Source organism: Argiope bruennichi, chromosome 3, assembly GCF_947563725.1.
Source record: "Argiope bruennichi chromosome 3, qqArgBrue1.1, whole genome shotgun sequence".
NCBI classification, from domain to species: Eukaryota; Metazoa; Arthropoda; class Arachnida; order Araneae; family Araneidae; genus Argiope; species Argiope bruennichi.
The window spans coordinates 98033663-98046585 of NC_079153.1; the positions used below are offsets into that span (position 1 = coordinate 98033663).

The window sequence follows — 12923 nt, forward strand, 5'->3', positions numbered from 1 at the left end:
TTTTTATAAGCACTTTATAATCAGTTAACACTTTCTAGGGCCGTGGGAAGTATGCTTCCCACCAAATTTATCAATCTTTGTATGAAATTATGTAGGTTAGCATAACTTCTGACAAATTTTTTTAGTAAGTCAGAAACTTAGATGCTTCAGTTCTTTATCTCAGACAAAATGATGAGTCTTGATTTGTTACTTAATTATTAATTAACCAAATTAATTAATGAATCAAATTAAATTTATCTAATAAGCTAAATGAATCCCTTTTCTTATTCTAATTTCAAGCCTAAAAATATTTTAACATAATATGACTAGAAAAAAATGGCCCTTTAAAGGATTAAGATGTTAAACGAATTGGAACCGATTTCGGACATAACCTTAGAAAAGCCACAAATAGAAGAAGCTGAGGATTTGAGATTTTGCAATAAACAGTGTGGCATGTGCTTAAAACCTTTGCTTGCTACTCTTCAGGAACTGCAAGATCGAATTGTAACAGAAGTGAGTTCAGTTATCAAGGACCTTGTGGCGAAATAAGATTCGCCGATTTTTCACTGGAAGAAATGGCTATCGCTGTGAATAGAATTGCCTATAGCAACGCGATTTTTACCTGAAAAGAACATTCTAAGACGAAAATATATCTTATAAATAAACTCTTATTCTTTTACCATCGTTATATAGACTGCGTTGTAAATCAAGGAAACATAAAACACGTTTGATACTCAATATATTGGTGCCGAAATTCTCAATTACATTCAATTTTACATTCAAAACGATGGTGGAAGAGAATATTAAGGCTCCTACGCAAAAAAAGAACATTTTTATAGATGAAATTCGATACCGTTTCTTCCATCTTGCAAATAAATTTTCTCTTTCTTCCGCTCGTTTTATAGTGTATATTGAGTGTCAAAGAGGCATATATACGTTTAATAACTAAACAGTACAATTATTTCACGTGTGGCAAAAAATGGACTCTGCACTTTGGACTTTCATATTTGTCCTATAACAAATAGAAGTGATCTTGAATGTGTAAAATAAACTTAGAAAATTATTTACCAGAGATTTTATGTGTGTATCTTTATCTACCAGAAATAAATATTTTAAATATGATCTTAAGTTTTGAATCTCCCTGTATAAAGGAGTAAATGGTTAAACCATTTAAAATAGTTGTTAATATCTGTATGTTATACATATTTAATGCGAACTAATGTTTCTGTTTCAGCCCTTATGTTCCCTTATTGGCACCATGCCAGCTCCCATCCATGTCCCGTTATGGTAGACGATATGGAGCAAGAAATAGGAAGAATAAACTCTGGTAAGTTATATTTTAAATATTTTTCAGTTACTAACAATTCTTAAGAATGAAATTACGCCAAAGATCTAAATCATTCATAAATTTCTGTCATGTGATATATCAATCGTTTTGAAATTAAATCGTCCCAATTCTGTATTTCCTGAAATAGATACATTTTCTGTTATTCGTGTATTTCTTATTAAAAATTAATTATTGACATATAGCCCACGTTTATTTACGAAGCTGAGCATCAAAGAAATAGAGTTTAATTAGCATTAGCATTATCCTCAGTTGAGGAATTTGATTCATAGAATTTAATTAGCATTAGCATTATCCTCAGTGGCAGATTTTTGATTAAGCAGACGAGGCAGCTGAAGTGAACAGGGCCGCAGCTTGGAAGATTTAAAAAAAATTATTAGCCTAACTGCGAAATAAATCTACAAATTCTAAAAGCTACAATTTTTTTTTTGAATTATAAAACGTTAGGGCTATTCTGCATGTACACATTAAAATTTTTGAAATCCATAATCAAAAAAAATATTTTTTTGTATAAAATATTGCAATTTAAATCAGCCGTTAACTAATTATGTTATTCCTTTTGACAAGTGCCGTAAAATAATAACTTTTAATGTTATGTTCATTATGAAATTTATTATTTCTTTATAATCTTTCATAATAATGCTTATAAAAAACCATTAAATGTTCATTTTTTTTTTTTTTACTTTAGTTACTTTTACCAATTATATACGTATTAATAAATAAATAAAAACATACCTATTTTCTGAAGGTTATTTAAATACAAAAATTAAGTAAAGTATTAACATATTGATTAAATAAGAAAGATTTTTGTTTTAACTAAATTGACCAATTGCGGAAAAAAAAAAAAAAAAAAAAAAAAAACGATCTCATAATGTGCACTGCTTAAACTGCAAAATGTTTACATTTTTTTAGTGGTTATCGCACGTATCGGGAAAACTAAGCTTCTTCCGGCAGTGCTCTTTATTTATATTTTTTTAATAGTCATTTATATATATAGCTAAAAGTTAGTTACAAACGTTTTGTGTGTGTGTGTATGTGTGTGTGTGTGTGTAAAATCGTGTTGTTTTCGGAAAGACACTTATATAGTTAAACTTGGAAAGCAAAAATGTTAAATATAAATACATAAGTAAAAAAAACAAAGCAAAAAACTGAACTCGAACCGAGAACTTGTAACAAACGCGTCATTTATGTTTTTCCAACCACTATACGGGGCCGCGGTGCCCTGGTAGTAAGGTCTCGGCCTCGGAACCGGAGGGTTTCAGTTTCGAGACCCGATTCCACCGAAGAACCGTCGTGTAAAGGGGTCTGCTGCACGTTAAATCCGTCATGACCAAACGTCCTTCTACTGGTGTGGTGTGGAGTGGAGAGGGGGGTGCCAGCTCAGGTGTCGTCTTCGTCATCTGACCGTGGTCCAAAATTACGAGGTCCGTCCCAAAATAGCCCTAGTGTTGCTTCAAACGGGACGTTAATATAACTAAACTAAACTAAACCGACCACTATACTCCAGTCCCCACAATGCGAAGCTAAAATTGAATATACTTATTCTAATAGTTAGTTATTAAAAAAAATTCAGGTAAGACACCTATATAGATAAACTTAAAAAGCAAAACTTTATCTAAATATAAAACTTGAACCAAATCGTTAAAACCGTTTCCAAGATACACTATATATATATATAATACGTACATACACACAAGAATTTCTCTTTTAAAGTTTTAAGATATGGTGCATGATCCCTGAAAGAATGTATAAATGACGTTGATAAGGGTGGAAAACACGGCATAACGGGTTAAAAAATGAAGAAAAAAAAAGGGGAGGGGGAGGCGATAGAAGTTTGTTTTCTCTAGTTAAAAGCAAAGCAAGCCCAGAACATTATTGGATACTAGTATACAGAAATGAACTAATTAAAGGGAGAGGGAGGATGAAAAATATTTGAAAGAAAACGAGGCGTTTCATTCAAAGTTAAAAGCAATTTATAATTTCTTTCAAATTAAGAAACGTAAATATTCGTAATGAATTTCCATCTTAATTTTAAATCCCTGATCTCGATAAAATAATTGGCTGAAAATGTTTGAACTAAAAATGCGTGAAAGGATTGAAAAGACTGGATGACTTAATGATTTTATTAATGTCAAAAAGAAATAACGAATCTAATTAGCAGCTTCTTTACAAAAATGCATTTCAAATGATTATTGAAAGTTATATTGAGTTTGATTTCATTAGTAATCTGATTGACAATTTTCGTTAATTGCAAAAGGAGTATTCCACGAATTTTAATCATCCCATCTTTTTAATTACGATCAATTTGCATTCATTAATTTCTTTTCTTTCAATTCAATTATAATTCAGAGCTTTTGATTATTGAATAATTCAGCGAATCCATTAAAATAAGTATTTATTAATATTATTTTCAGATCAAATGATTATCCGGTTTCAATTTACACCAGCAAATAAATTTTTTATTTAGGTAAAATAGACTGATATTGCGTACAATGTTTGTTTTCCTCCAGATGAATTGATCCAGATTTTGACTGTTAATAAACAAACTTAATAAATAAATTCTTAGTTTATTAAATTATTTATTAACATTAAAAAAAAGAAGTTAGAAAATATATTTTAATTATAATCCAAAGATTAAGATAAATTGGTATATTCTGTCAAGTCAGCTTCTTTGTAGCTATTGTAAATCGTTTATTCTCAGATGATTCCTGATTTAAAAAATAAATAAATACAAAACCAAATTGGAATACTTGAAATGAAACTCCAGGTTCAAGTACTTGAAATGAAACACCAGGTTCAAATACTTGTAATCAAACTCCAGGTTCAAATACTTGAAATCAAACTCCAGGTTCAAATACTTCAAATCAAACTCCAGGTTCAAATACTTCAAATCAAACTCCAGGTTCAAATACTTCAAATCCAATTCCAGATTCAAATAATTCTATGCAACAATTACAGATTTAAATAAATTTAAATTCCATAATATGGTATCAATATGTTGTAAATACATTTCTATAAGCATTTTTTTTTCATTTTAAAATATCATTTTTTTATCAAATTGAATGTAATCAATACCCTTTTATTAAATTCAGTTATTTAATTATTAAGTTAGGCTCGGTTTGATTCCCCCCCCCCGGCTAACTTGAAAGCAGATAAATGATAAATAGATAAACTCCATTTCAACTTAGTACTCCCAGGGGTTTTTTTTCGCGTACATAAAAAAATTAACTATATTATTATAAACTTATTAACTATAGTATAAACACAATAGTTAATAAGTTTCATGCAATAAAACCCGAGAAATAGATTTTTAATAGGATAGTAAAAAATGAATGCATCATATAAAAATAAATAATAATACAAATACAGAAAACATGCTATATTAGCATAACTATTTGAAAATGTAAAATGTAGAGTGTAAAAGAAAAATTTCTTTTCATACTTTTACATTTCGAAACAGAATAAAGTAAGTTATCACATGCGGAATAATTCGTTCGTAAGCGGATCATTCCGTTTAATTTAATTCCGTTAGAGTGTAAATTTTTCTTTTACACTCTACATTTTACGTTTTCAAATACTTATGCTTATATAACATATATGAGTTAAATTCACTGATAAAATTTTCAAGGAGTTACCGAAGAATTGTAAATCTTGAGTTAAATATGAAAAGTAATGCGAATGTATTTTTAAATATGCTATGTGTTATGTGTCGTATACATTTTACTTTTTTATATTATGTCGTTTATTAGTGACGTCAAATGACCCTAAACGGTGAATTCTTTATTACTTGTAGCTAATATTCCTAAGAAGACGCCTCCACCAAGGAGTGAGACTTTCTCTGAAATTCAGCTGGGCAAATCGACGTCCGTCAAGATTGGCGTGTTCGGCTACTGGAACTATCAATTCCACCTTCGAAATCCTTCTCTAGTCAAGTTCAACTACACTTTGAGCCACGGAGCCAGCCTAGGGGTGTACGGAAGACGAGACGGTGTCCCCACCCACACAAGATACGACTTTTTCGAGATTCTCAAACCACGCAGCAGGAGGACGAAGAGATCCGAAAAAGTATGTAAAATGCTACAGAAATCTTTGTATATCTTTTTTATATTCAGAAAACACATGAAGATTAATTTCATTTTTAAATATAATGTAAAAAATAAAAGGGTTTCGAATCTCTCTACCGAAATGTCGTGTTATGCTTTAGACGCATTAAGATTAATTTCATTTAAAAATAGAATGAAAGAAAAAATTTAAAAAGGATTCGAACCTCTATTCCAAAACGTCGTACTCTGATGATATTTTGGGCGTAATTCGTCTACTTTATTTTAAAAATTTGTTCTTATGATATATGGCAAGGAATATATATGCACAAAAAGGATGTATTTAGGTATTATATCGTCGTACTTACGTGAATATAAATCTGAAAACCAGAACATTGGAAAAGTACTGTAAAATTTGCTGAAAAATATTTATAAAAAATTATTGAAAGACAATTGCACGAAAATAAAACAGGCATCATGAATACGTATTTTTAAAAATGATGTGAAATCGGCTTTTTTTACTAAAATATGCTCCCACATTATTGAGGAAAGGAACATTAAAATTTTAATTGATTTTTTTGAATTAAAACTTGACCAATATAGGTTATAGAAGAATAAATTAAAAAAAAATGTTAATACAAAAATCAGTAAACTGTATAAAAGTTTAAACATCTTAAATTTTTCAACTATATATTCATTGATTCAAACAACTTAAAATATAATTCTTTACTTCAATAAAAAAAAATTTCAACTGAAAATGTTACATGTTTTTGTGAGGACTTTAAAATTAGCTGTTGGGCCACAATTAGACTGCCATTCTGTATAATCAACCTCAGACTCAGAAATTTTTAGCATTGAAAATGAAAAAATATTCTGCTAATTTATTATCTAATTTTACAAATTAAAATGAAATGTTAAAGTAATTATTTATTATTTACAGGAGACATTTAGTGTCGAATTTGTACAGTTTCTGGATCGAGGTTTGTGGTACATATCTGTTTACAATGATGGTGACCAGGCTCACGATATTATATTCACTTCTACATTTACAGGTTAGTCTGAAACAATCTTACACGGTACATTTGATATTTTCAGTTTCTTTTATACAAAATATTCAAGATCAAACTTATAACGATGCTTTTTTCTCCAGATGATTCAAGTCTACCTTGCCCATATGACTGTCATGGTCATGGTGCCTGTGTTATGGGTAGATGTGTGTGCAATCCTGATTATGCTGGTGACGCATGTGCATATCGTAAGTTTAGTATTTTAATTCCGTGAGACTTGTTATTTTTAATATTGTTGAATTTTAAAGTGGTATTTTTATTTTCTAAAAAGGGAAGATTACTCCAGAGATTTAACGTTTTCCAAAAGATTAAGATTTTAAAAATATCTAGTAAATATTTTTTTTTCTGAAAACATCAGTCATAGAACGAATCTAAAAGATTTTCCAATAATACAGAATAATTTCCAATAATTCAAGGTCTGTCATCAAGTCTATCTAAAATAGTCCGCGGTCTCAAATTATATTTGTCCATTTTAATCAAATTTTAACTTTTGCCCATACATACGCGCACACACACACACACTAAAAAAAAAAAAAAAAACTTTCAATAAATCAGTTCATGTCTACTGTGCTGCATATTTTTCTAGCCAGTTTTTCGCATTGTGAAGCATTTTAAGGAACGCAGGAATCATTTGAAAAGGTAAAGAAATGTTTCAGCACTGATTTATTGCTGATATCATAGCAAATTCAATTCATCAATGTTCATGTTTAAAAACAAAAATCCAAGTTTGACCTTAAAAAAAAACAGAGCAAACTGAGAGTCTGTCGTTCCTATGATAATTTACGAATAGATATATTCATTAGTCTACTCTTGTTTTTGTCAGGTGTATGTCCAGTTCTGTGTAGTGGAAGGGGTCAATATGTGAACGGTGCTTGCGTCTGTAGCTCGGGCTGGAAAGGCAAAGAATGCCATCTGAGAGACGATGAATGTGAAACGGCTGACTGTAATGGACATGGAGACTGCTTAGATGGACTCTGCAGATGTTTCCCTGGTTACAAAGGACCACATTGTGAAGAAGGTAGACATTTGACTTTTCATTAGTTATAGTGAAGTTCTAAACACTTTTATAATTCTATTTAACAATAACATCGATATATTTACATTTTTCGAATTCTTTTTGCAGTGGACTGTTTGGATCCAGAATGCTCTGATCATGGCATTTGTGTGAGTGGAATGTGTGTTTGCAGGAAAGGTTGGAAGGGCGCGGATTGCAGCGAACCCGATTCCGACGCTCTGCGCTGCCTACCCGATTGCTCTGGTCATGGCCAGTTTAATTTGAAATTACAAAAGTGCGCGTGCGATGAGCAGTGGACGGGAACGGATTGTTCCCAAGGTAATCATAAAAGTCTTATTTATAAAAAAATTGTCTTAACATTTTGGTCCTTCATTATTGCTTGATGCCACGCAACTTAACACATAAATCAACATACTTAATCTTAAGAATTTTTTTAAAAATAGAAATTATGATTGATTCTTTGTAACATATTTCTTTACTGATTGATTCGTTGTAACAAATTTCTTTGCTGATTGATTCTTTGTAGCATATTTCTTTACTGATTGATTATTCGTAACAAATTTCTTTACTGATTGATATTTCTCTCCATTCGACAGAGAAATGCGATCTGGATTGTGGGAAGCAAGGTCATTGTGAAGGTGGTCAGTGTGTATGCAGCGAAGGTTGGACGGGCACAAAATGTAACGAACGGTTGTGCGACCCGCGGTGTACAGAAAATGGTCAGTGCCGAAATGGAACATGCCTGTGCATTCAAGGATGGAATGGAAAACACTGCACTCTGGGTTCGTACTTAACGATTTGAGTTATTCTTCTGGAAAGCTACGAAAAATGGTTTTTGAGATGTGTTTGTTTCGTTTGTTCATTTTAAATTACTTTTTCAGAGGGTTGTCCTAAGAACTGCAATAACCATGGTGAATGTGTCGTGAATGATGAAAATGAATGGACTTGTCACTGTCAACATGACTGGGATGGCCCTGCCTGTGCAATACCGCTGGAAAGGAACTGTAACGATGGAACAGATAATGATAAAGGTAGGTTTGAGTATCTGATTCATTTAAAGACTTTTTTTTAAATTATAGATTAAATAATTTCATAAAGGCAATGCTTTTTATAAGGCTTTTTATAATTTAGCTTCACTATAGCATGCACCACGCCATAGCTGGAGATATTTTTCTGAAGATATTTTAAAGATGGATTCCATTTCTATGTTTCCTATATTGCTGAAACAGTAAAGCATTTCAATCAACAAGTTTCCTTTTTAAGGATGATTATTCAAACATTAGTGGATATGTCCCTACTATTTAGAACCTACTTTTAATGAAGATTTTAAATTCATTTCAGATGGATTAGTGGACTGTGCAGATAGTGAATGTTGCCTGGATAAAGCATGCGAAAACAACCCCCTCTGTTTTTCTGCAGTCGACCCCTTGGACATACTTTTGAGGAAACAACCACCAGCTGTTACAGCTTCTTTCTTCCAACGAATGCAGTTTCTCATCGAAGAAGGTTCTGTTCAAAGTTATGCACATAAAAGTGTTTTCAATGACAGGTAGAGAAAATTATTTCTTTAAAAATATATTTCTTAATTATAACACTATTTCAAAATGTATTGAATGAACTTTGTTATTAAATTGTTTTAAATTTTTAATCTGTGCTGCGTAGTATGCTTGGAATTCTGTTTAATACCAGGTATGTATAAATGGTACATGAAAATATTCAGTTTTGTAGTTTTATAGAATTTATTTTTTTATATTCCAATACATTAATTAAAAATACTTAATATCTTAAACTAACAATTATATTTATGTGTAAATAACTGAATATAAAATACTGCCTTTAAGCATTTTAAACTAAATGAATAATATATGTATCAAAATTAATTACTCATTTAATTATCTAGTTTTTAGAGTTACAAATTTATCTTGTAAATCTTTTGATTTTGCATATTTTTAAAAATGTTTTTAAATACAAACTAAGCTAAACATTTTATTAAACAACAAATGGCATTTTTCACATAATAATAAATAGTGAAATTGTAAATTAAAAACAAGGAGACATATTTTATTAGGTGTGAAACATACATCAATAAGAACAATTGCATGTAAATCAATGTCTTTAAATATATAAATTAATCATGTGCTGAACTTATTAATCAAGTCTTAATAGATACAAGTTTATTTTTTCAATCCGTTAATTTTGAAAATTTTAAAAAACTTGTTTCATGTAAATCTAAACCTGATGGAAGTAAATTCGAACGAAGCATTGTTTGATTCTTTGTATTAATTAAACTGCAACTAAATAACATTTTTGGTAAGCAGATAAACAAAAGTACGCTTTAATAATAAACAATAAAATGAATAACATTAATATATGGAATGATTAAGTGTTAAATACGTATTGTTAGGCTTAACTGTTTGCTTCCAAAATCAATAGAATTTAGTGTCAAAAAGCATTTTTAAGAGTGAAAATAAATAAATAAGCTATTAAATAAAACTTGACATTGAAAAAATTAATTTATTAACTCTTCATAATAAATGAAATAAATTATTTATCTGCATTTCACTTAAGCTGCAAAAGGTCCTATGTTAATTTCATATAATATACGACTTTTTGCATATTGAATGATGATATAAATTAAATGCTATATACAGTAGGTTATATATAGAATTCTAATGAGATGAATTTACAGGGGCCGAATTTAATCCAGATAACTGAAGGAAAAAAAGCAAATTCTCTTCAATATATTAATTAAATTACTACAAAAACAATGCTGCTCACATTTAGTGATCGCATTCTATACTAATCGTTGTAACAAAAAATATTTTTTGAACTTGCTGGACCATAGGAAACAACTTGATTCATAACACGCAAGTACGTGAAGCATATGTGATTCATATGGTCCGAACTGTGGGATATAGTTGCTCCCATTGTGATTAGGATGCTAAAATATCACTGCCGGTATGCATCAATCAAAGTTAATTATTTCGCTGCCTTTCCCTGAAAAGATTTTGTTTACGATTTTCTCCACCTCGTCCCCTTCTAAATAATTACAATTTAGATAATTGGAACACTACTGTATTTTTATCAAAACATTTCACTCATTCTAAGTATACATTTTATATACAGTAACAAAATGTTCTGACAGTAATTAAAGCTAAAATCATGCCATATTATCACACTGAAAAATCTCCTTTTTCCTTTAAGTCGAGCATCTGTGATCCGAGGCCAAGTCGTGAGCACAGCAGGCAGTGGTGTAATGGGAGTTCGAGTTGGTTTAGCTGGTAGTGCACAACCGGGATTTACTGTTACTAGAGAATCAGGATGGTAAGTTATTATCATGAATCTTAACATAAATTGTTAGAATAAAACTTTTTTTTATATATATGATGTACTTCCCTAATAAGCTGCCACTGTCACATGGCCAACATAACTGTAAATATGTATCAAATACCATATACTGTGGTGAATTGCATATAAGCCAGTAACAGCGCTTCTACCCGAACAGCTGTTTTGGCATAATCGAATCGTTACTGGACTGCTAATCAAAAGGTCCCAGGTTCTATCCTAGCGCGTCCCTTACCTCTTTAATACTGTGGACATGTTTATCAATTTAGCGCAACCTTTTTGAGTAAAGGAAAAAATGAGTTGTAGTTCGACCCACTGCTGTTTGATAAAGGATGATAAAGGAAAAGACAGTTACCGCCCATTTTTGCAAGGTTTAATAATTGCTTGCTTCATACATGTCAGGTGCGCTTTTATTTTGGAATTTTATCACAGAATTTACAGGAAGTACAATGGATGTCACATCATATTAATATAGAATTGAATAGCACTCATGGTTGCTTTTGCTATACACCTATCACTAGCGACATAGTATATAGCAGTGGTATATTGGTGGCAAATGGACCAATATATTTTAACAAATGAAAATGGCAACGGAGGGAAGTATGGTACTTATTTTTACTTTCTCGTATACGTAGTATAAAGTATAGTAAACGTCAAAAAATTAGAACTCGAAATTTTGATAAATCTCCACGTTTTAGATCTCCCTTAATTCGGAAAACATCCGTCTGTCTTTGAAAAATATAACTAAAAACTCTTTGATTTAGACAATTGAAATTTGGTATATGGTCTTTATACCATAGATTTCTATCAAATTTTAAATAAAATCCACTCGCAGGAAATCTGTCTGTTCGAATAGAGTTTAAAGATATAACTACAATACGAATAGAACTAGATAAATAAAATTCGATATACAGAATTAACATCTTTAGTCTAAACATCTATCCAATATTATCTATATTGGCTATATTATTTCTATCTATATTATTATCTATATTGACTCAAATATTATCTATATTTGGGCCAAATCCAACAAAGGATTGACCTTCTGTTGGTCTGTACTTTCAGAAATCTGTAACATCATTAAAAAACGCAATGGCATAAATATATCAAATTTAGAATGTGATTTTGTGACTACAAGTGTAATTCTGTGTCAAATTTTTGTTTCAGCCGGTTGGGAGAAACGCATCTAAAACACAAACTTGATTTTTGGATACTATTAACAGCATGCCAGAGATTAACCGTCAAATAGCTCGACATGGATGACACGATAAATTCAATAAAAATGCTAAATTCACGATAAAAGTTAATATTTTGTAACTATTGTATGCCAATGTCATACAAGGCTTTCCTCTGGGACTTTAACTATAGTGTAGGTGAGAAATTTTTTCTGGGGGACCATTCCAAAATTGGTTTAAACGCTCTAACGTGTCGTATACATGGCGCCTCTTAGAATATGGCATTCCCCCTGTAGATAAGCCATTCCCACAACGATATGCGAATTGACTCAGTTGAAATTATTCATAGAAATTTTTTACAATAGTCCTTCGAAATTAGATGCATTCGTTATAAACGATTAGCTATAAACGATTTTGTGATTCATTTTCCATAGGTTTGATATTCTGGTAAATGGTGGGGGTGCCGTCAAGTTACATTTCCAGAGAGATCCTTTCCGCCCCCGGGATGTCACTGTCGTTGTCCCGTGGAATGAGATCGTTGTCATCGATAAGGTGATCTTGAGTCTGGAAGATGAGAAACCGCAAGAGTACAAATCATTACTATGCTTGGATCATGATTATGACAATATGAAGCCAGTTGTTCTAGCCACATGGAAACATGGTTTTCAAGGAGCATGTCCAGAGAAAAGTTCGATTCTTGCTGAACCCCAGGTAATTATGCCTCTGTATTTTTGTTTTATAAAATTGAAATTTTACGAATATTTGAAATTGCTGAAATCTTTTGTTCTTGATATACACGATAATGACTCAGCTTTTCATTAAAAAAAATCTTGGTCTGCAGGCAGATTCCTTTTTACCTATGTTTATTTTATATATAGATTGTTTATTATACACCACGGATCTTTTATAGATTGAAGTTTCGAATCCATAACTTTCCGATCTCGAAGCAAAGACCTT

At 31.0% G+C, this 12923-nt stretch overlaps 1 protein-coding gene across 4 annotated transcripts in view; it reads left to right on the plus strand.

Moving 5' to 3' along the window:
• LOC129962675 (teneurin-m-like) overlaps positions 1-12923 on the plus strand; it is a 707945-nt gene that overhangs the window by 670614 nt on the left and 24408 nt on the right. For 3 of the 4 annotated variants that reach the window (XM_056076579.1, XM_056076580.1, XM_056076582.1), the window contains 12 exons: positions 1214-1306; positions 5118-5389; positions 6305-6416; positions 6515-6619; positions 7255-7449; positions 7555-7764; positions 8043-8228; positions 8328-8477; positions 8788-8995; positions 9109-9135; positions 10651-10770; positions 12401-12677. In XM_056076579.1, the coding sequence (XP_055932554.1) occupies positions 1214-1306; positions 5118-5389; positions 6305-6416; positions 6515-6619; positions 7255-7449; positions 7555-7764; positions 8043-8228; positions 8328-8477; positions 8788-8995; positions 9109-9135; positions 10651-10770; positions 12401-12677 (1955 nt within the window). The remainder of the gene's footprint in view (positions 1-1213; positions 1307-5117; positions 5390-6304; positions 6417-6514; positions 6620-7254; positions 7450-7554; positions 7765-8042; positions 8229-8327; positions 8478-8787; positions 8996-9108; positions 9136-10650; positions 10771-12400; positions 12678-12923) is intronic. The other variant, XM_056076581.1, reaches the window with a different exon arrangement.